The sequence below is a fragment of the Mirounga angustirostris genome, unplaced genomic scaffold, assembly GCF_029215605.1.
Source record: "Mirounga angustirostris isolate CCGP_5_RB_7025 unplaced genomic scaffold, mMirAng1.0.hap1 SCAF_4, whole genome shotgun sequence".
Classification (NCBI taxonomy): domain Eukaryota; kingdom Metazoa; phylum Chordata; class Mammalia; order Carnivora; family Phocidae; genus Mirounga; species Mirounga angustirostris.
In genome coordinates this window covers 162003995-162029479 of record NW_026991712.1, presented here as the reverse complement: position 1 = coordinate 162029479, position 25485 = coordinate 162003995, and the positions used below count along the sequence as shown (strand labels likewise).

The 25485-nt window shown below is 55.3% G+C and overlaps 1 protein-coding gene across 1 annotated transcript in view; it reads right to left on the bottom strand.

Moving 5' to 3' along the window:
- The window catches only part of GRIK3 (glutamate ionotropic receptor kainate type subunit 3), a 220924-nt gene that overhangs the window by 44779 nt on the left and 150660 nt on the right, over window positions 1-25485 (bottom strand). Inside the window, exons 6-9 of the mRNA XM_045898073.2 lie at window positions 17396-17569; window positions 16665-16808; window positions 11158-11265; window positions 7843-7956 (exon numbers count right to left, since the gene is read on the bottom strand). Of these exons, the coding sequence (XP_045754029.1) occupies window positions 7843-7956; window positions 11158-11265; window positions 16665-16808; window positions 17396-17569 (540 nt within the window). The remainder of the gene's footprint in view (window positions 1-7842; window positions 7957-11157; window positions 11266-16664; window positions 16809-17395; window positions 17570-25485) is intronic.

The window sequence follows — 25485 nt, the reverse complement described above, 5'->3', positions numbered from 1 at the left end:
CCGGGGGGAGCCCAGCAGTCTGTTTTAAGAAGCCCTCCAAGGGAGGGGCGCCCCAGTGGCTCAGTCGGTTGAGCATCCGACTCTTGATTTCGGCTCAGGTCATGATCTCAGGGTCGTGGGATCGGGCTCCCGTTGGGCTCCACACTCAATGGGGAGTCTGCTTGGGATTCTCCCTTTCCTTCTGCCCCTCCCCTCACTCACAATCACACTCACTCTCTCTCAAATTAATATATAAATCTTAAAAAAAAAAAAAAAAGAAGAATCCCTCCAGGGGATTCTAATGTCTGCTCATGTGTGAGCTCCCCACTGCACAAGACCCTCTATCCAGTATCCTCCCTGACTTCTCCCCGATACCTTTTTCTCCTTCCGAGGATCTCAGTCCCCAGCACGAGGATGTGCTAGGTGAGTGAGGGCTGATATGAGAGCCTGCACTCGTATGTGGACCCGGGAGGCACTAATAAGTCAGCAATTGCCGAGTGCCTGTGGAGGGCCTAGCATGCAGCCCAGCAAGGGCGTGCTCGACAGACCTGGATGTCACCCTGCGCGGGGAGGGAACAATAGTCCCGCTTTACAGATGCAGAGAGTGAACTCACAAGGACACGTGACTGGCGTGAGCTCACCCTGCTGGCAAGGAGAGCCCCTGAACTCAGGCGGGTGTAGCCCCACAGTGCAAGTTCTTAACCCCCTCACAGTGCCAGAGGTCCCGAGCCCCAGGGTGCCTCTCCCTGATGGGCACGGGGTCCTCGGCAGGTAGCTCTCGGTAGCCAGAGCACAGGTCCCTCTGTCCCACCTCAGGCTCCCTCCCTGACAGGCAATGGGGAGCCAGCGAGCGGCTGGGAAGAGGGCACACCTCGGCCTAATTTCTCATTTAGAAACAAGCCCCTCGCCCTGCGGAGAACCGGCGGCAGAGGCAGGACAGACAGTGGTCCAGTCTGAGGTCTATGGGGTTAGAACTGTGGACTCTGCTGTGGTAAAATCCAGGCCCACAGCAGGGGCCCAAAGTGCAGGTCGACGCACAAGTCCGTGTTTCCCCGGGGTCCACCCACCCAGCTTCACTGACAAGTCCCCGTCCCCGGGCTGTGGTGGACGAGCCACCCCTGAGCCAACTCAGTGTTTCCTGAGCTCCTACTACACACTGGACACCGATTCAGGCTCTCTCACAGGCTGCTTGATTCAGGCCTCACAGGCCTGCAGGACAGGGGACATTACCCCCATGCCACAGATGAGGAAACACGCTCGGAGAGGGTAAGTCGCTCTAGGTCACACAGGAGTTGAACTGCAGTCTGATAGAGTCCAGCTCCACTGCTTCCTGCCCGTAGCTGCCGGCCTCTTTCTGGGCCTTTACCTTCCCCAAAGCCACCTCGGCAGCCGCCCCTGCCATGTCAGAATGCCTCAGGTCCTCAGGGGATCGGTGATAAGCAGTAGCTGACAGAGGGCACGGGTACTGGGAATCCCACGTGCATATGCCCACGAGAAGGGCACACACCCAATTATGGAGGCGTCTCATCATCTGTTAACCAGTGTGGCTATTCCTTTGACACTGTGGGCCCCTGGGGCCCCTGGGGCAGATTGAGCCATGGAAGGCCTTGGAAAACACCTCCATTAGAAGTCCTTGGGAGCAGAAACCCACCAGCAGCCTCTTGCTGGGCTCCCGCTGTGGCAGGTGGGCTCGATTCTCTGGCCCTGGTCCCCCAGTACGGCCACCTTTCAAAATCCCACCCCACCCCAGGACTCATTTACTCTAGATTTTCAACAATCCTTTGGGATGCTTCAGAGCAAGGACGGGGGCGTGTGTGAACCCCCAAGGGGTTCCTGCCTCTCCAGGGATTCTGAGAAAATCACCTCTCAGTCTTATTGGGTAGAACACTGGGGCCTTTGGCTGGAGTCCATGCTGAATCTCCATGCCTCCCATCCCCACCCTGCAACCAAGTAGGCAGCTCACAGGGTTGGTGAGAAGAGCCCAGGTAGGGCCGGGGAAGGTGTGGGGGACTACCTGGAGGGAAGGGGGCTGTGGTTGGTGCACACACTGCCATCGTGCAAATCCATCTCTGAGAAGGTGCTGCCCCGAACCCTGGCATGGGGCCCAGTGAACAGGGCCTGGGGGCAGGAGCTTCAGTCTTCCCAACCCCCATCCTCTTGATCGGATATTCTTGTGCAGTGAACAAAGTATACCACTGTCCCTGTTGGCCCTGATATGAGCTCAGGGAAAGAACTGGAGAGAAGGTACTAGCTCTCCCAGGGCAGTCACCAACCACACACAGATTCCTGGACAAAATCTACCTCCTTCTGTAAAATGGGGAGAATCCTAGAACCCACCAGACAGGGTTGCTGTGAGGAGTAAATGAGTCCATCTATGAAAAGCACTTACAACAGAGCCTGGCAAATGTAAGTCGCCAATAAGATTGATTGATTGATTTTTATTAATATCGTTACCTTCTTTCTGTGTGCCGGGTAGCCCGTGACTGCAGTGCCCTTTCCAGCCTAGAGACCATGTCCAAGGTCACCAAAGGTTAAAAACCACAGCTGGCCGCAAAAACCTTTAGGGAAAGGGCCCTGAGATAGCTCACTTCCTGACCCTCCCTCCACGCCCCTCCCTGGGCCTATTCTCTAAAATTAGCACTTCATTTGTGAAGGCACCACAGCCCCAGAATCTATACATCTCCATATAAATACGCTGCCTTCGGAGCAGCTGTAAAATGCCATTAATTTCGGGAAGTGCTTTGCGGATGGCATACATATTTAACAGCCAAAGCCCAGAGCATTAAAATGGTGCTCGCCACAGTAATGTGTCTCTAGACCTGCAACATTTCCTAGGGGGTAATTCTGAACTCCGCCAACTACTTATTCATGGACTATTTCACAATTTATTACTGGAAATGTCCAGACAGCCAATTCACAAGCTCTCTCGGCTGCTAATCGATTGCTCAGTGAAGGTGCCCTCAATTTCATAACTTCACGCTCTCCTATTGCTCTGGGAGAACAGCTGTAGGAGCGGGGTAATATTTCTCTTCAACAAGTCACAGGAAACAGGGGTCCAGAAAAATAACCTTTTCCGACTTTTCATGGCCAGCTCTCTCAGTCTGCTCTCTCTCTGATCACTCACACCAACGTGAGAGCCGGGCCCTGTGCTAAGCTTCTCCCGGTGGCCGGACCTGTGGGGTTGGAAAGGGGTCTTGGGCGGAAGGATCCAAGGGTGAGCTGCCCGCTATCTGCATTCCCAAGCCCCCTCTGACCCAGGCAGCGCCAACACACGTCCACAAAAGCACACACCTGTAGGCACCATGCCACCGCTGCTGAAGTACATGCTCGGTGTTGTCAGCCCAGCCCTGCTCGGCCACAGGGGCGGAAGGCCCTGCACCCAGGACCTTGGCTTGCGCCTGTTAGAACCAGGACAGAGCACTGGGAGTCCTGCCCACCCCGGAGGTGGGGCCGAGGGTGGTCCCTGGCCTGGGATGGTCCTCCCAGCCCACACCCTGGCCTTCTTTTGCTTCTCTGCCTCTCCTGTTGCCCCGTGCTAGGGGTCCTGCCTGGCCGTTGAGTCTTACGTGGTCACAACACGCACACGACACAAATATACCCATCGGTGTGTCTCCGGACACCCGCGTGTGGCTGGGTCAGTCCCGCACCCACACACGTACCCGCACGCATGTCAACAATGCTGCTTTCTTCAGAGCCCGAAGAACTCGCAACCTTCAAAGGCAGGGCCCCCAGGAGTGAGGCAGGTGTGTTTTCTCGGTGTGTGAGCTGAGGTTGGAGTGGATGAATTTTTCATGAGCCCATGGAAGAGCAGAGCCCGAACAGAAGCTGGGGCCGGGCGGAGAGGGGACAGGCTTCCAGGCTCTCGACCTCAGGCATGGGGAAGGCCATCTGCAGCTCTGAGGGGCCAGGGTGAGTGGAGTTAGGGCTCCGTCCATCTGTGTGTCCAGGGTAAGGGACCCTTTGCTCCTAACTCCAGGGTTCGGGATAGGGGAGGAGAGGAGGCAGGTTTAGGGCAGCCCAGGGGGAGCTGCGGCCCTCTGTTGTGCCCAGATTCCAGGGAAAGAGCAGAAACCCCTCTGATTAGGGGTCTAGCCCTATTCTCTGGGGGCAAAGCAGTTGGATGTTCCTGAGCTGGGCTTTGTACCTGCCTGTCACTCAAAGTGCCGTTGCCCAGACAACACACTTGCAGGCAGGCTGGGCCCCCAGTGCGCTCAGCAGGACGTGCTGGCCCTGCTTTCACGCTGCCAAGTGCTGGGGCTGGGTTTTCAGCCAGAGCAGCTGGGGCTGGGCCACTCTCCACAACTGGTACGTCTATCCCAAAGAGCCCCAGCCTGAGAACAGCCCCGCCCTCCCAGGGCTCTGAGACTGGCGGACCACACTGAGATGTTCAGGAGCGTCTGGACCAGCTTGAGGTTTTTGGGAAGGAGGCCCCAGGCCCATCCTTGTGTGGGCGTGGGCCTCTCTCACTCAGGAGACTCTGAAGACATTTTCAGCTGGACACAGAGTTTCTCAGAGACCAGAGCAAAGGCTATGTGTCACCCGCCCTGTCCCCATCAGGGATCCTCCAGACGTTTTCCTGGCCATTTCTCTTCCTCCAGGAAGGACTGGCCTTCTCTCATGGACCCACAGGGAGAAGCAGACCCTACCCTCCATGAGCTCTGGGCAGTGGGGATGCAGATAGCAATCATGGGCTGCCCCCAGTTCACGTGAGCATCTGATACTGCAGGATGGGGTTAAGACGGTGGGTGGGATATCTGCTTCAGGTGAGTCAGCAGCCATGTCAGAGGTCAAGGCCAACGGGGGCCAGGGGGAGGGAATTATCATGATGTCGGGCCCAGGAGCTCAGACTTTGGGCAAAGCAGATGATGAGGTCGTGGTTGGGTCTGGAGTCTGACATATCAATAGGAGACTAGAGCTGTGAGGGACTCAGGATGTCGAGGTCACAAACCCTAATGCCTTCAGGGACCAGCCAGGAAACAAGGAGGCAAGAGGCTGGGGAGTGTCCACCATGGGGAGTGTTGGGGTTCTGTTGAATGCAAGTTCGAAATCTCTGAGGCAGCCTGTGCTGGGGAGAACCTCTGTGGTTGTGGTCAGGGGTCAGTCTTCAGTGAAGTTCAGGGCTCATGGGTGGACAGAAGCCGAGGCTTTCTCTAGAACACTCTGCATACTGTACTAAACCTGAGCTCACCAGGGCCTGGATTTGTAATCAATAATAGTCATTAGTAACAACAGCAGCTATCATTTGGCATGCACTCTGTGCCATCGAGATTTATTAATCCATCAGACTCTCAACTCTATGAAGTAGATACAATTATTATCACCTCTCTTTTTCAGGTGGGGAAACAGAGGCATGGAGTAGTTAAGCCATTTTCCAGGGTCACACAGCTAATTAATAGTGAAGCCAGGGCTCAGACCCAAAGGTCTGTGTTCTTACCCATCACAGTCTTGCCCCTGCATCCTGGTCACACTGCTGCTGAGCTAGTATTCGCCCAGATGAGAGGCAGTGGGACAGATGGAGCTTTGTGCAGGCCGTGCGCCAAGGGGGTTTCTCTCCTCCCCTATCCCCAGGGGTGCCTGAGAGTCAGCCGGAAGCTGCGAGTGGGACTTCCATCAAGTGACTGAGTGCATCAGGTCTGGACCTTTGCAAGAAGCTGCGAGTGTTGACCAAGAAGCTTCAAGAAGGGCATAGGATGTCTGCTGGATCCTGCCTCTGCGGTATAAACAAATCCCGAGCACCTTTGCAGAAGGGTTTTATGCCCTTGAAATCAGGCTGCTGCCATTTTAATAAAATGCATACCCATGGTCTTTAAAGGTGTGTGTATCCCGTATCCTTCTGGCATATTACGTCTACCCTGCCACTCACTTGAGGGCATTGTTTTGTGGCTGAATCATCTGGGCCCACGTCATCACCCTTCTTCCTAATCTCTCCGAGCGCACTAGTTTTACCTTTGTTAATCTCGTCTTGTGCAAAGTGTTTTATTTATAGCTCACATTTTATGCAGCTCTGTTTTTAATCTTTTACCACCTTTTTATTATTTTATTTTTACCCTTTTATATTTTAGCTTTGTACATTTTTATCCTCTTGCTTTCTGACATTTTGGTTTTACATTTTTTACCTTGTCTAGCTGGAGCTGTTAATTATTTATTTTAATTTTTCGTCTTCCTTGATGGTTTCCCTTTTCATCTCTTGCTTTATTTTCATTTTTCTCATTATTATTTTCCCTTTAACTTTTTTGTTTCTTTTCAACTCTCTCCTTTTCTATTTGCATCCACATCAATATCCCTTCAGTTGCTCATCAGTCTTTAATTTCTTTGCTCTTTTTTGTTTATTTCTTTTTAATCTTTTTTAGTTTGTTTGTTTTTTTTTTTTCTACAATTTTTCCCGTTCCTGATGAAATCTTTTGACTTACTGGCCTCAGCAGTCTGATTTTTCTATTTTTTTTTTTAGTTAACAAAAATTTGATCAATAAAGGCAGGCAGGATGTATGGTGTTGGGGGAGGTGCTCAGGGGTGGGGGGGGTTCATGCCCAAACCTGGGGGAGGGGCAGGTGTCTCCCCAGCCTTCCCACCCTGGCTCCGTCGGCAGTATGTCCAGAACCACTGTTAGGGCTCCTTTCACATGGATCCTCTCAGTGGTTACAACCTTGGACACTGGGGATGAGACCCACGGGCTGCAGGTGCTGGGGTGTCCACCACCCGCCGTCAAGCATCTGTCTGGTGAGTCACACGAGAGGGAGGGCAAAGGACCATTCCATGGGGCCCAGCTGAGCTGCCCCCAGTGGGAAGCAGGTGGGGAAACCATACCCCAGCGCCATGGAAGGGCCCACAGCCGGGTGCCCAGCCCTACTCTCTGATTCCATCCCAGGCAGCCTTACTTGGTCGGAACACTCCAAACCAGGCTGAGCCCTCTGCTCTGTACAGGATTTGCTTTATTCGTATTGCATTTATTGTATTGTATGAGCTTAATTATAAGGAGAAGCTGACTGAATTGTCCTCCAAAGGTCTTTGGTCTGAAGTTATTGGGTGGTGATCAGGCTGCCTCTCCTCCGCATGGCCCAGCTTGGGTCCCCAAGAGCAGTGCTGTGTCTCTGAAAGGGTGGGTCCTGAGTCTCTGGACACCCTGGAGACCTTCCAGGAAGGGCTGGTGCATGCGGAGGGGCTACAGCACTGGCCAATTAAGAGGCCAGTGGTGTGGGTGTGTCTTTCTGCCCATCCTGAGCTCCAAGGTGCAGAGAGCCTGGGAGATGCCAAGAGCCACTCCTTGGCGCTATTCAGTCCTGGGGAATGGAGGGAGGGTGGCAGGTAGAGTGATCATGGAGGAGAGCTCTCCGGATGGGCACTGTGGACTGTGGCATGTGTGGGCTCCCCGCAGAACCTCTGGGCTCTCTGGGTGTGGCCAGAGCGCCCACCACAGCTGGGGGTACCAGCGAGCAGGGCCTTTTCCCTGGGAACTGAGGTGAAGAGGTGGGGCCTGAGTCCTGGGGCAGAGGGCAGGTTAACCTCCTTCCATCTACCCCATCGTGGTTCGTACTTGGACTCAGGGGTGTGTGGGTGGGTGGGGGGAAATGCAAACACACAGGCCTCTGCAGATGGGCCTCTAAGCAGATCTCACACAGGCATGAGGACCAGCCCACTCTGTCTTTGGGAAGAGGCCGCTGACAGCCACCCGCTGTGGTCTTTGGCCTATGACCACGGGCAAGTTGCTCTGTTCCAGTGACTGAGGGCTTTCTGAGGGACCCTCCATGTTTCCACACCCGCCCCCCATCTTCCAGTCTCGAAGTAGCCCCGAGAGGTGCCCGGTCTGGGTCCTTCCAGCCCGTCCCCGGCTCACACCATCCCTCCTCTGGGGCTGCAGGTTCTTACCAGCACGGTGGTGACGATGAGCGACCTGTTTGTCAGAGAGTCAGTGACATTAGGGCCTCGGCCTTTGGCGACCTCCGTGATGTTGAGCCCCTCCGCAGGACTCCACACACCAACCTGGATGGACAGACAGACAGAAAACAGGGGCTGAACCCCCAGTCTTTCCATCCTTTCTCCACACCAACAAGACCATCCACTCAGTCCCCTTCCTCGGGAGCATCATCACAGCTAACATGCTGTGAGCTAACCTTCCGGACAACCCTGTTGCCTCTCTTCTTCTGGGAGGAGGGCCCAAGGTGTCGAGTCTCCAGAATTCTGCCACCTCCCCCTTGCTGGCAACCCCAGCACAGCTGGTGGGGAAAATGCAGAGGAGAAGGTGAGCGTAAAGACAGTCCAGGGACCTCAGCTCAGCCAGGGGTGGAGCAGGTGCACTAGGAAATCAGGGGTCTTGGGGCAGAGGCACTCTGAGCCTGGTGGGCCCCCCTCTTCCTGGGGAAGAGGCTGAGCACCCAGCTGCTCACTCACTGGGTCTCCGCTCTGGTGCCACCTCCCGGGGCCATGCACCCTCCACAGCCCAGGGCAGGGCCTGGAGCAAGGGAGATGTTCACTAAGCATTTGCAGAATGGGTTACAGCGGAGGAGACATGTCACCTGCAGGAAGGCACCCTGGGCAGGAGCTGGTCTTTGTAGCTGTTTTGGGGGTAGAAGACCAGAGAGGAGGGCCCTCCCTGAGGGCCACTGGGTTTGAAAGCAGTTAGCTTTGCAGTTTTACTTCTAAAGTTGGCAGATAGGGTGGCCAAAGTGGCATCATCTGTGTCCCCACAGTGTGCTTGTTGCTATCAGGCCCAAAGCTGGAGGAGGCCAGGGAAGATCCAGTTTACCAATCCTTCTAACACCCGGGGCCTCGTGAAGGTCCACTGCTGCCCGGCTCCACCCCCCTCTCGGGTCCTCTCCCGCAAGGAAGGTTTTGGCATGCCCACTCTGTCCTTGGCCTAGCTGGGGGGCACTCAGGAAACTTAATCAATTAAACAGAGAGGCCGAAGGCAAACATCCCATTCAGAGAGCTGCGCAAAGCTGAAAGCAGGGAGCCATGTAATTATGCCTGGGTAATTCTGCCCTAATCCTCCCAGAGCCCCCGGCGGGAGCTGGTGGGATCAGTGTGACCCGGCTTAGCAAACAGAAGCCATGAGAGAAGAGGCAGGGTGGCTGTGTTTGGGCTTAGCACCCTCTCCAGGCAGAATTTCTGTCTGTGCAGACCCCCGAGCCCAGAGGAGAGACAGGCAGACGGTGTCAGAGGTCCTTCTCTCAAGTGGGCCGAGCTCACGAGGGTCCCCAGCAGCCCACCCGGAGGGCCCACAGACATCTGTCCAGCGGTTCCTGAGCAGCTGAAACCCTGGCCCCCGCAAGCATCTATGGACTTCCAGCTGCATGCGCCCTGCTAGGCCCCAGGTGCCCTGGGGATGTGAGAACAGTCAGGACCGAGGAGGCCCGAGCTCCGCAGAGGCTGTCTGCCCACGCTCCAGGTGGCTGTAAGCAGGAGCCTCCGGAGGGCGCAGGTCAGCCTTCGTCCCGGGATAGTGGGAAGGCTTTTCCCGGGTGTTGGCTCTAGGCACCCTGTCCTTGGTTGGGAGAAGGCTGCTGTGATGGGCTCAGATGGGGAGTGCTCTCGTGACCCACTCCTGAGGTCTGCTGCGGGCCCGGGAGCACATCGCCGCCGTGGTGTACGTGCGACTAATTGCCACCCTCGGAATTTTAGGCCAGCCCCAGAGACCGACAGCTGAGAGAGCAAAAATGAGACGCCACTTGAGTGGATCCCACTGCAGCAATGCTGGTGGACCAGGAAGGGCCCCCTGCGCTGCCGGGCTTAAACGGGAGCCGGGAGACTGCTCCTCGAGGATTCGTACCGTGAGGAGGTTGGACCAGCTCGTCTCCCTGATCTTAGGAGCAGAAGCCACAACCCGTCCCTAAGGGGCTGATGCTGTATGTGGCATGAAAGAGTGGCAGAGGAAAGGTGGGGTTTCCCTGGACACCCCTGCCCGGGGGCCCCCGGGAGTCTGTGGGGAAACTCAGAAGTGAATGGAGTCAACTTGGCCACAAGGTACAACCCAGCCAGAGCCAAGTGTGTGCCTGAGGGAGCAAACCCGGGAGCCAGAGGCCACTCCTACAACCAGGGTGACCACGTGGGCAAAGGAGGGCTCGAGGGAGTGGGCATGGCTGGGCCGTGGGGAATGTTTTGGGGGCCATGGAGGCTGGGTCTGGAAAGGCAGGCTGGGTTATTTCTTGGAGAGCCATAAAGGCTCAGGTGAGAGGCCGGAGCTTCACTCGGTGCTGGGGGACCATGGGCACCAGCGGAGCGGGGTAGGGCTGTGCGTTGGGAAGCTTTGCATGCATGCATGCATGTGTGTATGCATGTGTGTGTGCGTGCATGCGTGTGTGTATGTGTGTGTGTATACACTCAGGATGGCCGGAGGCTCAGGAGTGGAGGTGAAGCAGCCAGGGCTGGGTGCTAAAATCATCCAAGGTAGAGGCCTGACCCAGGGTAGACAGGGGTGGACAGGAGAGTAATCAGGGCATCCTGAAGGCCCAGAGACCTCAGGGCCAGCCCCTCCTTCTCCGGGCTTTTGCTCCCTGCACTTCGTACACCCCATTCCCTGGCCGGGACAGATGCCCTGGTGCGAGAGCGGGGGGCCAAGCCCCTGGCCCAAAGGCCCCAAGGATGTCCAGAATTAGGGGCTAATGTTGAATCTCCTCAGCCCAGCAGCCTGACTCGACAGAGTATGTGGACTGTTCCCAGAGAGCAGAACTGGCCCCATTACAAACATTTGCTGGTGGCCAGATGGAGGCCCCAGCCCCCAAAGGGTCTGCTATCCTCATCCAAACCCCCTGGAATCACTGAGGACTTAGAAACCAAGAGGGGGGAATTCAGAATCCATGCGCTTCAACCTCTCTCCAAGGATAAGAACCAACTCCAGTTCCCAGACAAGCAACCATGTTGCTTAATCTTTGCTTAAATGCCTCCAGTGACAGTGAGCTCATTACTTCCCAGGTAGGCACCCCCTCGTTGTTGGAAGTTTCTGTTACCCAAAGTCAGGTCTGTCTTTCTGACCCCTGAGCCTTTCATTACTTTTTCCAGGTTAAGCATCTCCGGTGGCCCTTGCTCACAGTGACAGTTTGGGTGTCGGCCACGGCCAGGCCACTGGGTTCTGCACCCCTCCAGCCCGACCACGCCTTCATGTTCTCCAAAGGACCAAGGCACAGGCCATGCCAGGGCATGTCAAGCCCCCGAGGTCTTGTCCCTCCCTCTCCTGAGCCCACGTACCTTCTCCAGGCCGTCCTCCTTCAGGCTGATGATGTCCAGATCAAAATCTGTCCGTAAGCCACTGGTTTTGTTGAAAACAATCCGTCCAGTTAATCCTTCCCATTGAGCCTGCCGGAAGGGAGAGGGCAGAGCGGCAATTCCTCGGGCTCATAAATCATCATTCGGTACAAGTGTACAATGCTTCATTTTAATTACTCTTTGCACTGATACTGTTCCCCCAAGACTATGATTAATTAATAATCACCTCCATCATTGCACAGGCTGTGGTGCGAGCCAGCGATTTCCATAAATTCTATTATGCTCTTTAGCCAGCATTACATTTGCACCTTCTCGTGTACAACATCGATCTCAGATGCACTCAACTGAGCCCCTGCCTTGAAGCCATGAGGCGGGGGAGCCCGTGGCGGGTCCCCAGAGAGGGGCAAGGAGGCAGGCGGGCAGCCTGGGGCAGGCGAGACCTGCGCGGAGGCGGAAAAGCCAAGGGGCCAAGCCAGCCCCGGCTGGAAGACCAGACACTTGGAGGAGAGCCGGAGGAGACAGAGAAGCTACCCCACCGCCGCCGCCGGCCCCGGCCCCACGGGGTCATGGTTAAGAACGCGGGGGTCAGAAGGCCCGGGTCCAACCGCAGTTAGCTGTGCCACCTGGGGGAAGACAGACTTCACCTCTCTGTCTCAGGTTCCTCCTCTACAAAATGGAATTTGTAATAGTACCAAAATGCCACGAGGGTGGAATGAGATAAATCCCATAAAATACTTAGGATGGTGCACGGTACATATCCGAGCCCTGAACAAATGCCAGCTTTTGTGATCTTTTATTGCCATTAACATGGCTAGCACAGAAAGGCCGGGGTTCAGAGAATACCCCGGACCCGAGCTGAGAAGAGTCCCACTCTTCCAGATCAGGGATGGGCAATCCACGGCTGGCGGCCCCAACTCCCCTGCGGCCTGTTTCTGTGAACAGTGGATGAGAACGCGGTCACACCCATGTGTTTACTTAGCGTCTTTGGCTTCTCTGGCCCAGTGCCTGCGGGCCTGAATAGTTACAAAGAGACCATCTGGCCCACAAAGCCTAAATAGTCACTCTCCCGCCTGTGGCAGAAAAGATTTGCCAACTCCTTTCTAGAAGATACCCTTCCTGGGGGCCCAGAGGATACCTACGAAATACTTCCCACTGCTCCGAGCATGTAACCTGCCGCCCTGGCGGGGGGGGGGCCAGGTGAGGTCGCCATCCCCATTTCACAGACAAGGAGGCAGGCCCCCCTGGGGCCAGCACATCCCCCAAGCTCACCAAGTGGATGAGAGCCCACCCTGCCGCTCGGGTCCCAGGGTCCCAGCACCTGGGCTAGAGCTATGCCCTTTCTCTCCCTCCTCCGTGGAGGTAGGAGGCCGTGGGCACCCAGGTGAACGCCCCAATGCCACCAGCTTTCTGAGTCTGGGAGAATAAACCTGGAGTCCTTGGGAACCAGGGGGAGCTGCGGGCTGACAGGGTTGGTGAAGGGGGCGCCAGAGCATGTGGAGGGGGGAGGCCTGAATATCGCGGTCGTTGCTTTGCCACACTGGGGTCAGGATCCCCTGGAGGTTCTGAAAAAGGTTCCGGGGCCTCTCCCTGGCCCAACGCCACTGACACTCATGCTTACGCTCACAGTGTGGCACCCAAGTTCATGGGATCATGGATCCCTGGAGGCCACAGTGACACCCGAGGGGCTCTCCAAACACTTGGGCAGCTCTAAGGCATCGTGGGACGTGTGCAGGGGGGAGCAGCTAGGTAGACTAACTCAGGCAGAGGGGTGAGGCCTGGAAGGGGTCCGGGAGGCTGTTAAAAGGAGTTGGACAGAAAGTGATCATCTAACCTCTCCGAGCTTCGGGAAGGGGAAAATGACCTGTTTCCTCAGTGTTAAAAAAGTGTTAAAAAGGATGTAAAAAGTGTTTAGCAAGTGCCTGGCCTACACCACCCCGACTAAGTGGTCTATATTATTATTACTCCTTTGTTGCTTCCTTCCATGGAGCTCCCTTGGACTAGGGCTGGTCACTTGGGCCAGGGCCCGAGGCCTCAGTAGAAATCCTGTCATAGAAGGCTAACCTCCTTCCCTGAATGCACTGATTTTGTCTCATGACAATCCTGCCAGGTGGGTGTCACTGTTGCCCCCATGTTAGGGTCATAGACATCGAGGCTCAAAGAGGGGCTGAGCCATATACAAATCCCATATCATGGTGGTGCAGGGCCGAAGCCCGGTCTGCAGGAACAGAGCTGAAGAGCTTGGCCTCACCACGACCAAGTTCTGTGGGAGAGGCTTCTAGAGCCCAGGGGGCCGGAAACGGGGTTGCGGAGAGAGATGAAAAGATCAGAGAAGGTGAAGACCACTGTTTATGGCTTCACAGAAAGGCTCAGCTCTGGCCAGCTCCCCCTCCTCTGTACCCTCAGGCTCTCTCCTGGCCCCCAGGGGAAATCACAGCAGATGCCTTCAAGCCTTCATTCGGAGCCAAGCCTTCCCCCTTGTCAGCTATAGAGGAAGCAAATGCCAGCAGGGGCCCGGACTGCCTGTGGGCCCCGGGTGGGTGGGCAGGGCCAGGGCAGGGCAGGGAGCCGGGGACAGCCCCTCCCTGTGACATTTCCCGGCCTGCCCGCCCCTTCCAGCCACCGCTCCAGACTCGCTAAATGAAAGATGCTTCACACGCTCTGAACTCCGGCCTGGTATTTTCCAGCTCCTCTCGGAAATGCCAAGTCTTTAAATGATTTACTGTCACGCAGTCAGATGGGGGAGACGGGCAACTCGGAAATGGTCTGAGGGAAGACGGTGTGCTGGGCTCAAGCAGGGCACTTGGGTCCCAGGCTCGGGCAGCTGCATTTTGCAGATGAGGCAGGGCAAGCCACATGGCTGCTCTGGGCCTCCATGTCCACCGCCCTAAGGTGCAGGTGTCACGAAGATGTCCCTGAAGGGGTGCTGTAAAGAGCGTGAGTGCTGAGGGCCACTCACTGGGCCGGCGGCCGGGAAAGAGGAGGTACACCAAAGCGGGCCGGTCAGCCCCGAGAGGGAGAAAGGGGCCCCTTCCTCTGGTGTGGGCAGTGACAAACCTGCTCCCCTCAGGCTGCAGACTGAGCCTCAAAAATTCCAAGGGGTGAGGGGTAAGCAGGGTGAGGGTCCCCGAAGCTATGTGGCCCAGGGATACTCGTTAGCTGGAAACCCACCAGGGAACAAGAAGCCACAGTGATGGCAGTCGTGACGACAGAGACAACATAACGGTACCCCTCTGTTGGGCATCTGCTCTGCGCTCAGCTCTGGCCTCAGTGCTCACACACACCCTAACTCGCTTCATCCTGCAACAGCCCTAGGAAAATCTCCAGAGTATAGAGGCAGACCAGAGGCGCAGAGAGGTTCAGCAGCTTGTCGAAGGTCACACAGCTAAAAAATAGGTGAAGCTTCAGGGGCGCCTGGGTGGCTCAGTCGTTAAGCGTCTGCCTTCGGCTCAGGTCAGGATCCCAGGGTCCTGGGATCGAGCCCCGTATCGGGCTCCCTGCTCAGTGGGAAGCCTGCTTCTCCCTCTCTCACTCCCCCTGCTTGTGTCCCCTCTCTCGCTGTGTCTCTCTCTGTCAAATAAATAAATAAAATCTTTAAAAAAATAAAATAAAAAAAATAAATAAAATAGGTGAAGCTTCAAAGGCATTTTTGTGTGGCTCCTAAGGGGCCCGGGGTTGTGGCTTGGGTCACTGATCCCCTCAGAAGGGCCTCTGGCCCCTCCGTCAGAGGCCTGCCCAGGAAGGAGGCACCAGGGGCTAGGAGTCAGGCCTCAGTGCTCCCAGGAGACAAGCGGGTGATCTCCCAGGCTAACCAGGCCTGCTCAGGGCACTGGACAATCAGCCTTCCTCTGCAGTTTTGAGGGGCTGGATGAGAAGGGACCATCACGGTCCTCTTCTGCCAACACCACTGGCACCGGATGGAGCCCCTTCTGGGCGTGAGGGGAGCTGGTGCCAAGGACTTCATGCCTCCCTCACCACGATGGCAAGAGGGTGTTTGCCAGGTGAGGACACGGATGCTCGGGGCTGTCTAGGAACACGTGTGAAGCCACATAGCTGGGAGAGGCAGAGACGAGCTCCACGGGCACGAGCGTCGAACTCTACAGACCGTGTCCCATCCCCATTCCTTTTAGCGCCCTTCCCAAGCAGCAAGGGGGGACGTCAGCCCTTGGGGAAAGCCACCCTGGCTGCTGCATGTAAGGCGGTGGGTCTCTTTGCTATATACCCCCCTGGAGCTGCCTTCCTTTGCACGTGGGATTACATCCCTGAATGCGAGGACTCGATTCATGTCTGCTCCCTCCCTGGGCTGTGAGCTTGGTGAACGCAGGGGCTCGTCCATCTCAGCCCCACTGGATCCCAGGGCCTGGTGCCCAGCAGGCCCACAACTAGCTGCTGAATAACTGAACGCTCAAGGTAGCCTGCCTCACCTTGGGCCAGTGTGGTTGCCACGGAGAGATCATTCTACAACCCTCCTGGAGGGCTTCTCTCGACGGCACCTGGAGTCGCCTGGACATGGTCTCTCCCTCCGACCCAGGATAACCCTGCCCCGATCTTCTCCCCGAGCCTTCTTCATTCACCATTTACTAGGATTTGACTCTGCCCACATCCTGGGTGAGATGCTCCGTGTAGTTTGCACACCGTCTTCTCAACAACACTGAGGCAGGTACTCTTTATGCCCATTTTACAGTCAAGGAAACTGAGAATCAAAATGTTAATCCTCTCACCCAAAGTCGCATAGCTCATCCCGGTGTTGCCAGTATGCTTGGCCCTGGCCTTAGCTTCCCCAGCCTGTAAAATGGGAGCAGTGAAGAGCCGTCCGCAGCTTACAAGGACAAGGATGATGGAGAGTCCTTCAGAATTATCGGCTGGCACTGTGAGTGTCAATGGCCATCTCGCAGCAGGACAGATTTCTGTTCCTGTTTCCTCTGAATCAGCCCCACGGATGGAACTCCACAACCACCTCGGAGCCAGCAGAGCCAGGGCCCAGAGGACCCGGGATGTGAAGAGGAGTTCGGAGGGCTGATTATCCGACCAGCCTCCACTGCCCCGCCATTGCCCTGAGCCCTTTCCACCCAGGGGTCTCGTCTCAGCTGCCTGGCAACCCTCTCAGGGGGCATGCTTTGGACCCCATTTTGCAGATGAGGCAGCCAAGGCTCAGCAAGGTTCTCCAGCTTGCCCAAGGTCACACAGCCAGGGGCAGAGACCCTCATCTGCCGCACTGGAAAGCCCACGCAGGTCCTGCTGACAACTCGGACCGCCCACAGAGAACCTCCTAGGCTCCAGGGCCATAGCCCTCTCAATCGCCTTGTGAGATGGGTCCCGTCCAGCCCATTTTCACCCAAGGAAACGGAAGCTCAGAGATGTGAACCCATGTGCCCAGATTCGTGTGGACTGGAAATCGATTCTGCCTGCCTCCCACACCCGTGCCTTTGCTCTGCAGCACTGAAGACCCCCAGGGAGGAGGCCCTGGGGGGTGATGGCAGGGGAATACTCACCTCCTTGATGAAGTTCATGAAGCGGCCGCCAAAGCGCCAGGCCTTGTGCCGATGGCACTGCAGGGAGTTCACGGTCATCTGCGGGGCCCTCTGGTAGCACACGGACACGATGTGGACGGCGTCGTACAGCAAGGCCGCGTCAGTCTGGAGGGAAGGGCGCAGGGCCTGAGAGCAGCTCCCTAGCCCTGAGGGTCCTGAGCCCAAGCTGCTGCCCCTCCCCCACCAGGCATATGGGGTCCTGACAAGGGAAAGGCCCAGGGTGACCCTGTCCATGCCCTCCATGAAGGCCGGGCTTGGGCACTCCTGCTGTTCAGCAGACACCCAGCTCCCACCCTCTCTGCAGTTCAGACCTTCTCCTTCTAGGCCCTCCTTCCTCAACCCATCGCTCCTGTTCTCCTAGGCCCTGTCCCACCTTCTCCTTTCCTGCCTCCCTAGGCTCCAGCTGGTTACAGCTCAAAGTCCTCCGTGCCCAGGACCCACGGGTCCTTACCCCCAGACTCTGTAACAACCTGTTTACAAGCCTCCTTTGGGGGTGGGGGTGGGGCTGTGTCTGATTCCTTGTGTTCTCAGGGCCCAGCCTAAGGTCTGGCTGATCCAGAGCAGGTCTTAGGAAGGGAAGTGGTGGGAGGGAAGAAAGAGATAGGGAGGAAGTAGGGAAGAGAGGACAGAAGAGGGAAGGGGGGCTGCCGAGGAAGGGGTGCCCCTGGATTTGGCCCGCCTGGTTGGGATACCATCATCACGCCGTCCAACAGGCCGGACTCTGCCCGGGGAGCTGCCTGCAGCCGCTCCATGGACCACTTCTCCACGATGGCTGAGACGTGCGGGTTGTCCACGTTGAGGATCCGGAACCCCGTCAGGTTCACCCCTGAGTAGCGGTAGGGCTCCAGGTCTAACGCATACAGATCCTTGACAGAAAGAGGCTCAAGTAAATAAAGGTGTGGCCTGCTGTAAACTCCAGCCACCCCTCACCTGGGCCACCACTGCCCCACATGCCCTTCTCTGAGCACCAGGAACCCAAGGTGGCAACTCCCTGCAGAGCCCTGCCCTGCACGAGGTGAGGCTCGGCGGTAGTGGTAAAGTACCCACAGGAGCACCAGACAGGGATCAGCTGGAACGCCCTCCACCTGGTGGCTGACCTCATCGACTTGCCGCTGGACCTCCTGCATGTGGCTCAGCTGGATTCTTCGTCTACAAAATGGGGCTCTTGCCTCCATTATAGGACCGGTGCAGCGGTTCACACGAAAGGCCTGGCCCAGAACATCAGACGATCTTGATAACGGTCATAATGGTCATTTCCAATGATGGGGGTGCCCACTTTGGGAGGACAAAGAGCACTGGGCCTGGGCATCTCCAAGGGAAGCTGAAGGGAGTTGTTGTATCCCCCGCCCCCAAAAGACTATTTTAAAATATTTTTTTCTAGCTTTTGCACAGTGAAGGAAACTATCAACAAAATGAATAGGCTGAAAGGGAGAAGTACTTGAAAAGATACTCAGCATCCCTCATCATCAAGGAAATGCCAATCAAAACCACAAGAAGCAATCACCTCCCACCTGTCAGAATGGCTAAAATCAAAAAGACATCACAAGTGTTGGCGAGGATGTGGAGAAGGAACCCTTGCATGCTGGTGGTGGGAATGCAAACCGGTGTAGCCGCTCTGGAAGACAGTACGGAGTCTCCTCAAAGAATTAAAAATAGAACTACCCTATGATCTCGCAATTCCACTTCTGGGTATTTATTTGAAGAAAACAGAAAAACTAATTTGAAAACAAAGGTGCACTCCTATGTTCACTACAGCATTGTTTACAAGAGAAGATATGGAAGCAGCCCAAGTGTCTATCGCTAGATGAACGGATAAAGAAGATGCAGTGTATACATACAAAGGAATGTAACTCAGCCATAAGAGAGAAGGACATCCTGCCATTTTGTAACACTGTGGATAGACCCAGAAGACATTATGCTAAGTGAAGTCAGACAAAGACAAATACCGTAGGATTTCACTTATATATAGAATCTAAAAAAACAAAACAAACTCATAAATACAGAGAACAAACTGGTGGATGCCAGAAGGGAGAGGGGTGGGGGGATGGGCAAGATAGGTCAAGGGGATTAAGAGGTACAAACTTCCAGTTATAAAATAAGTCAGTCATGGGGATGTAATGGGCATAGAGAACGCAGTCAACCGCTCGGTAATCACTTTGTATGGTGACAGATAACCAAAGCTTTTGTGGGGATCATTTTGTAATGTATAAAAATGCTGATTGGCTATCTTGTACCCCTGAAATGAACATAATACTGTAGGTCAATTATAATTCAATAAAAAAAATAGTCTTTCTGCTTGGAACTCAAGGAATACCATTGCCTTCTTCTCTCCCCTCACCTCTGACATCACCAGCCCCTCTGCAGCTCCAGCTCTGGGGCAAGGGGAGCTGGTAGGGCAAGGAGGCAGAGAGGGATTGGGCGGGGTGTGTGCATGGAGGGAGAAGCCAGGTGCTAAGCTAGGAAGAAGTGGCAGCGTTGAAGAGGTAGGGGGTGGTAGCCTAGGAGGAGCAGAGCAGAGCTCCCTCCTGTTAAGAAAAACTCCCCAATGGGGCGCCTGTGTGGCTCAGTCGTTGGACATCTGCCTTCAGCTCAGGTCATGATCACAGAATCCTGGGATTAAGCCCCACATTGGGCTCCCTGCTCATCGGGAAGCCTGCTTCTACCTCTCCCACTCCCCCTGCTTGTGTTCCTGCTCTTGCTATCTCTCTGTCAAATAAATAAATAAGATCTTTAAAAAACAAAACAAAACAAAAAACTCCCAAGCTTGCAAATGAGGCAGAAGGAGAGCAGCATCTCTGTTGAATGTAGTACGGAAGCGTCCCTTACCAGGCCTGCCCTGCACTGTGTGAGTCTCTGGGAGAACACGCCCAGGTCTGACTTCACCATCAGCTACTGGTTGAAGCCCAGACTCTGGGTAAACTTGGAGATTGTTGCCCGTTGAAAAGATAAAACCCACTGTGGTGGCTTATTACCCTTGCAGGACATTAATCCATTTTGTAACTAACTGAGCAGTCTTATTCGGTGTTTTTCCCTCCCAATAAAAATTCAATCCCTCCAAAGCTCTCTGAGCCAGCGGTACCATCCTATTGCTCCCTTGTTAACGAACTGAATACGTCTTTGACACATGTTCATCCGATATTTGCATGAGTCACTTTTTTACTTTTTGGGAAAACATGATGATCTAGATTGGCCCCTTCCTACTAGTGGTTTGGGAAACTGAGTCCTAAGGTCCTCCTGGTCAACTGTCTATTCTTTTCTATGCTCTACCCTCATCAAGCTGTCTTCTGTCCCAGCCTCTGGTCCATCCTTTTTCCTGGGTCCCTCAACTCATATGCTCCATCCTGTGCTGGGAGAGAGGCAGGACAGCCCATGGGCTGTACTGTTCTCTGCACGGCTGCAGTCATTGGGACTAAAAGACCCAGCCCATAATAGTCCAAGCTTCCGTGAACTCGATGGCGGCTCGAGGAATGATGAGCCCACGGAGCAGCTCTTCCGCATGGTGCTGGCTTCCTTTGGTCTCTCACATATTCCCGATTGATGCTAAATTCTTCCTACTCCTGCTGCACACTCAAAATGGGCTCCTTCTGGAATGCATGGTGCTGGCTTCCTCTTTGAAAGTTTAGGGAGTAGGATGTTGGGGAGAGATCTGGAGCAGACTTGAACCCCAGGCAAGAAAATTTAGTCCTAGCTTTACCTAAACAACTAGGATGCTCATTCTAGGCCAGGACTTGGGATGGGGAAGGGGCTGGGTGGGAGCAGGAGGTGGGGTCATCAGCAGATGAGGGGGTCTCACTGAGTGGGCCAGAGGGTGCCTGCCCCAGTCTCAGTGGGGAGTGGAGTGTGGGTACTGCCCTCAGCCCTGCACATGGAGGATACCACCCCATCCTGACAGTGTGTTCCTTCTACAGATGAGGAAACAGGGTCAGGGGCATGAAGTGACCTGCCTGAGGTCATAAAGCTCAAAAAAGGCAGAGCAAAATTTGTACCCAGGCCTGTTTCAGTGGGGTGTTGGAGCTGGCTCGCGCTGGCCTGTGGGAGCTAACTGTTAGCACTGGCACTTCTTCCTGCCTCCAGTCACCTCACACTGGTCGCCTGATACCAGCTGCGGGGGGAGTATTTACACCATGGAAATCAGAAGCATTCCAAATCCAGGGTTTCTCTCCCACACACTTGGACAGCGGGTGGTACACCGCCGTCTGTCTTATTCGAAAATACCTGTGCTTTATGCCCCAGTGGTTGCCAAACACGCGATATGCACCCGAACTGTCTTTGGAGCTGTTTTGGGGAGTATAGGCCAAGGAGAGTCTGGGGTGGCGGCCTGGCAACTCTGTGATTTGAGAAGCCCCTCATCTAAGTCATGACTCCTGACGGGGCTGAGCTGGGGACACGTGTGGAATCAGAGGAGCGGAGGGGCGTGGGGAGGGCATGCCCAGAAGGAGGCCTCTCTCCCCACGGCGCCTTCCCGAGCGCGGCGCACGGAGACAGCCCCGGCAAAGCTCGGGGGCACAGACTGCGAAGCCAGGCCATCTGGGTTCCAGGTGCATCTACCCTCCTTACCTCAGGTGGGTTCAGCTGCCAAATGTAGGCGATGATAACAGGACCTAGCGGGGGGGGTTGTCATGAGGAAGAAGTGGGTTCATGGATGTGCACAGAGCACGTCTGGTGCGTGGTTGACATAGATAAGTGTTTGACCAATATTCTCTGGCAGCAGGTTGTGACAGTCATGGGATACGGCCCCAGAGACATGCCCGGGTGTCAGAGGAGAGGAGCAGAGAGGCGTTGGGTCCTTCCTGCCTTCCCCGTCTTGGCAATATAGGAACAATCGCGATGAGCCAACAGCTATGAGCTCCTGTGGACCTTGGAGCAGCAGGCTGCGCTCTAAGTGCCTTTTGTGCATTAACTCGCTGAATTCTCATTTCCACCTTATCCAAGGAGGGTGTTACTATCACCCCATTTCGGAGGAAGGAACTGAGTCACAGAGAGGTTAAGCTTCACAGCTAACCTGTGGAGAATTGGAGTCCAACCCAGGCAGTCCAGCTCCCAAGCGCCCCCTGTCCCGTGACCAGCCTGCAGTCCACACAGCATTCAGAGGGGTTTCTCGGAAGGATCAATCCAACCCTGTCACTCCCGTGTTTATAAATCCTTACTGCCTTCTCAGAGCAAAGTGCAAGTTCCTTAGTTTAGTCTACAAAGCTCTCCACTGCCCTCCAGCCCCACTTTTCTTCACACCCCCTCCCATGTTTGTTTCAGGAACCAAACCACTTTCCCCTTCTCCCTTCCTCGCTGACGCCTGCCCGTGCCCCCATCACACAGCTTCTCATCGCTATGCCAGCATTTGCGCATCTTCTAGCCTCTGGCTGGACTGTCTCTCTTCTCAACCCTCTTGGGTGGGCTATTCTCTGAGATTCAATTCAAGTGGTACCTCTTCCGGGAAGCCTCCCCTGACTACTCCTTTACACATGCACAACAGGGTGGGTCGGGGGGGGGGCTTCTGCTTTCATCCTGGGACCTCTTGGCTTTCACCCCCACTGAGCCAAACACCCCTGTCACCCAAAGTGGAAAGAAGGGTCAGCCAGCCGAGTAGCTCTCTGGGGCGCCTAAACAGCGCTGGGAAGGGCCTGGGATGGGAGACTAGTGTTTCACCTCCTCCTCTCGGGGGAGCTCTCAATGAAGCTGGAGGCTAGGAAGGGTTTGGTAAATTGCCTTGGGGGGTGGTGGGAGAGTGAGACCCTTAAGGGGCCTGCTTTAGTATCAAGCGATCTTCCCCCAAATCGCCTTTGGAGAAGGCAGGTGAGGGGAGGTGGAACAGTTTTGTTTTGCAGGATGGAGAATGTGAATTTGGGGCTAGAGCTCACTACCAGGGCCATCGAAGAGAAGTTGACCTCTGCCCCCAGGGGACGCCCCCTTCACTCCACCCCAGCATGGGGCCCAGCCTCCTCTCCAATACAGTGCTGACTTACTACCTAATGCCTGAAAGATGCCAAAGCATCAGCATGCCCAGGGCGTCCATGACTCGCTTCACCCTCCTCTAGGACCAGAGGCCAACTGGACTCAGTGGGAAGGGTGGCATCCCTGGCCCTGGTGGGCGGCTTGGGGGCTGGTGACATCAGCCCTTCTGGTCTCTAGACGTAGCATGTGTTCTGTTGACACTCACAGGGTGGCCGCAGCCATTCCAACCTGGCGGGGGTGATGGGGTGTCACTGCTGGGGTCACCTCCTTCCCTGTCATACTAAGCCTGGGGCGCAAAGTGTTGTAGGGCTTGCGGCACCAAGCGTCCCCACTCCCGTGACACGAGGGCAGGGATGACGGGAGCTGCTAAAGAGGCCTCTTTGTCCAGCTCTGCTTCTGTATCTGCGCTGCCCTGGGCGGAGACCCCAAGCGCCGTACACAGTGAACCACAGGCAACCTTGTCGCTTGGCAAAAAGTTGCTGTTCTTGATGCCAAATGTTGACACACTGAATTCAGTATCGACGAGGGACCTTTTAGAAACATTCAGCATAACATAATAGACTAATTCATTAGTACCCCATGGGTCTGACTGGGTAGAAGCTGAAGCTCGGAAAACATTGCCTTAAGGAATGACAGATGAAAATATCTTTCCCATGATATAACTGTTATTGCTGGGAAGTGGCATTAATTGTGATTGCTTATCTATTAATTTATTATAATCCTTTTTTCACCTCCAGGCTTTTACCTACACATGACATGCACCAGGGGCTCAGCTGGGGCTGAGTAACGCGGGTTATCTGGGAAGGGCTCGAAGCTGGCTGGAGCTGATTATGGCCACTGGGGTAATTAAAATGTCTACTGCGTGAAAGCAGCAAGTTTGGAGAATTTTTTAGCAGCGAAGCATTGGTGACGTGGGTTTCCGAAAGGGAAGCAAATAAATGCCAGATGCCACCGGACTCCCGAAATACAGCCTCGACTGACCAACGGGCGTGAAGAGGCAGGATCACGAGGTAAACTCTGAAGCCCACGGGGGCTGGAAGGAGGATCGCAGAGTGGGAGCCGAGGCCGAAGTGGGACACGGGCTGGAGTGGAGGGTCCAAGGGACACGCAGCTGCTGCCCTGGCAGGCAGGCGGCGAGGGGGCAGCTGGGAGAGATGCTGGTGGACCCCTTCCCCGCCGACACACGCCGACACACCTACTCCCTTGCAGACTGCGGAGCTGTTCGTGTGTAAGGGCACGAACTGGGCAGTCACTCTCCCGGACCCTCAGAGAGGCACGGGGAGGAGGACGGGCAGGGGGCTGGGACAGCCATGCACAAGACCGGCAGTCAGGAGCCAAGGCCTCTACCCCTGATCTGCTGGGAGACTCTGGGCAAGTCACTCAACCTCTCTGGTCCCAGGTTTGCCCATCTATCAACAGGGAGCAAAACCCCTGCCCTGTGAAGAGGTAAAGCAGCAATGTGGAGAAAGGGCTTTGGAACCCGTGAAGAGTGGGCCCTGCTGAGATTTGTGGAGGCTCCATTCCCCCCATTCGTGTCAATCACCGCATCTGGACCATCGATGCCGCGTGTGGCCAGAGGAGGCCAGCCACTGCCTCGTGCGGGCTTTCAGCGTGACAGCTCCCAGCAGAGGCCTCTGGAGCTGGACAGCTTCCAGCTGGTAAAAATCCTCCTTCTGCCCCTTTCTTGCTGGGTGACCTCTCGAGCCTCAGTTTCTACTTTCCTGTAAAGTTGGGAGATCATACCTCCCTTGGAGAGGCATTCTGAATTTGTGGATGAGATGACATATGCTGAATACACGGAAGACGTAAGCAAGAGGTACTTCATCCACTGAACTCTTACCTACTACTTCAATAAACATCAGGCACTCGACATAGAGCACGCTCAGCCTAACAGTGCTATGAGGTAGCGCTGTCACTGTGGCCATTTTGTAGATGGGAAAAGGAGGTCCAGAGAGGTTGAAATAACTTGCCCAGGAAGTGGAAGGATCTTGACTCTAACTCAGGCAGACTGGCACCAGAGTCCTTGGTCTTAACTGTTGCCATGACAAGGGTGTTGATAACTTCACGGATTACCTTCTACTTTGTATGGTAGTCATTCACTCATCCAAGCATTAATGAGCACCTACTGCATGCCAGGCACTCTTTGGGCACCAGAGATGGGCAGGTGAATTGGGCACAGTCCTTGATCCTTATATGCATGAAGGAAGCCTGCCAACTGGTGAGCTTTGTGTGGATCCGTCTCTGCATACTCTCTCCCACCCAAGCACCTAGCTCAGAACCTGGGGCCTTGAGAGCATCTGTACGTGGCTGCCGGAAGTGAGTAAACGGATGCCTGAATAAGGAAATGAAAAAGTAAGAGAAGTGGATCCTGTCTAGGGCTGCAGGACAACCCACAACACTAGGATCCTGCCCTGAGCTTCCCTCCAAGACCTCTAATCTTGACCCCAGGAAGGCAATGGCATCAGTGAGAACAACATGGGGTCACTAGGGAGGTCCCTTCTCTAGAGCTTTGCCTGAAAGGTTGAGCCAGGCCACTGGGCTAAGGGCCCAGAAGTTGGTCTCAGCACCCTAGATGCCCAGGATGGGATGGACAGGGCTGCCATGGCAGGGACAGGGCCTTGGGCCCATGAATGTGCCCCACTACACCTTCCTGGCCTTCCTCCTCTGCCCTGATCGCAGTTCCAAACAGAGGTGGAATATGGGAGATCTGGCGGCCTCATCCTCCAGCCTCCAATGACTTTCTAGGATATAACACGACATGGAAAAGTCAGCATGGGTGTGTAGAAATCCAGAAGGGACTTGGGGAAGAAGGTGCCCAATCTCAGTCACCAGC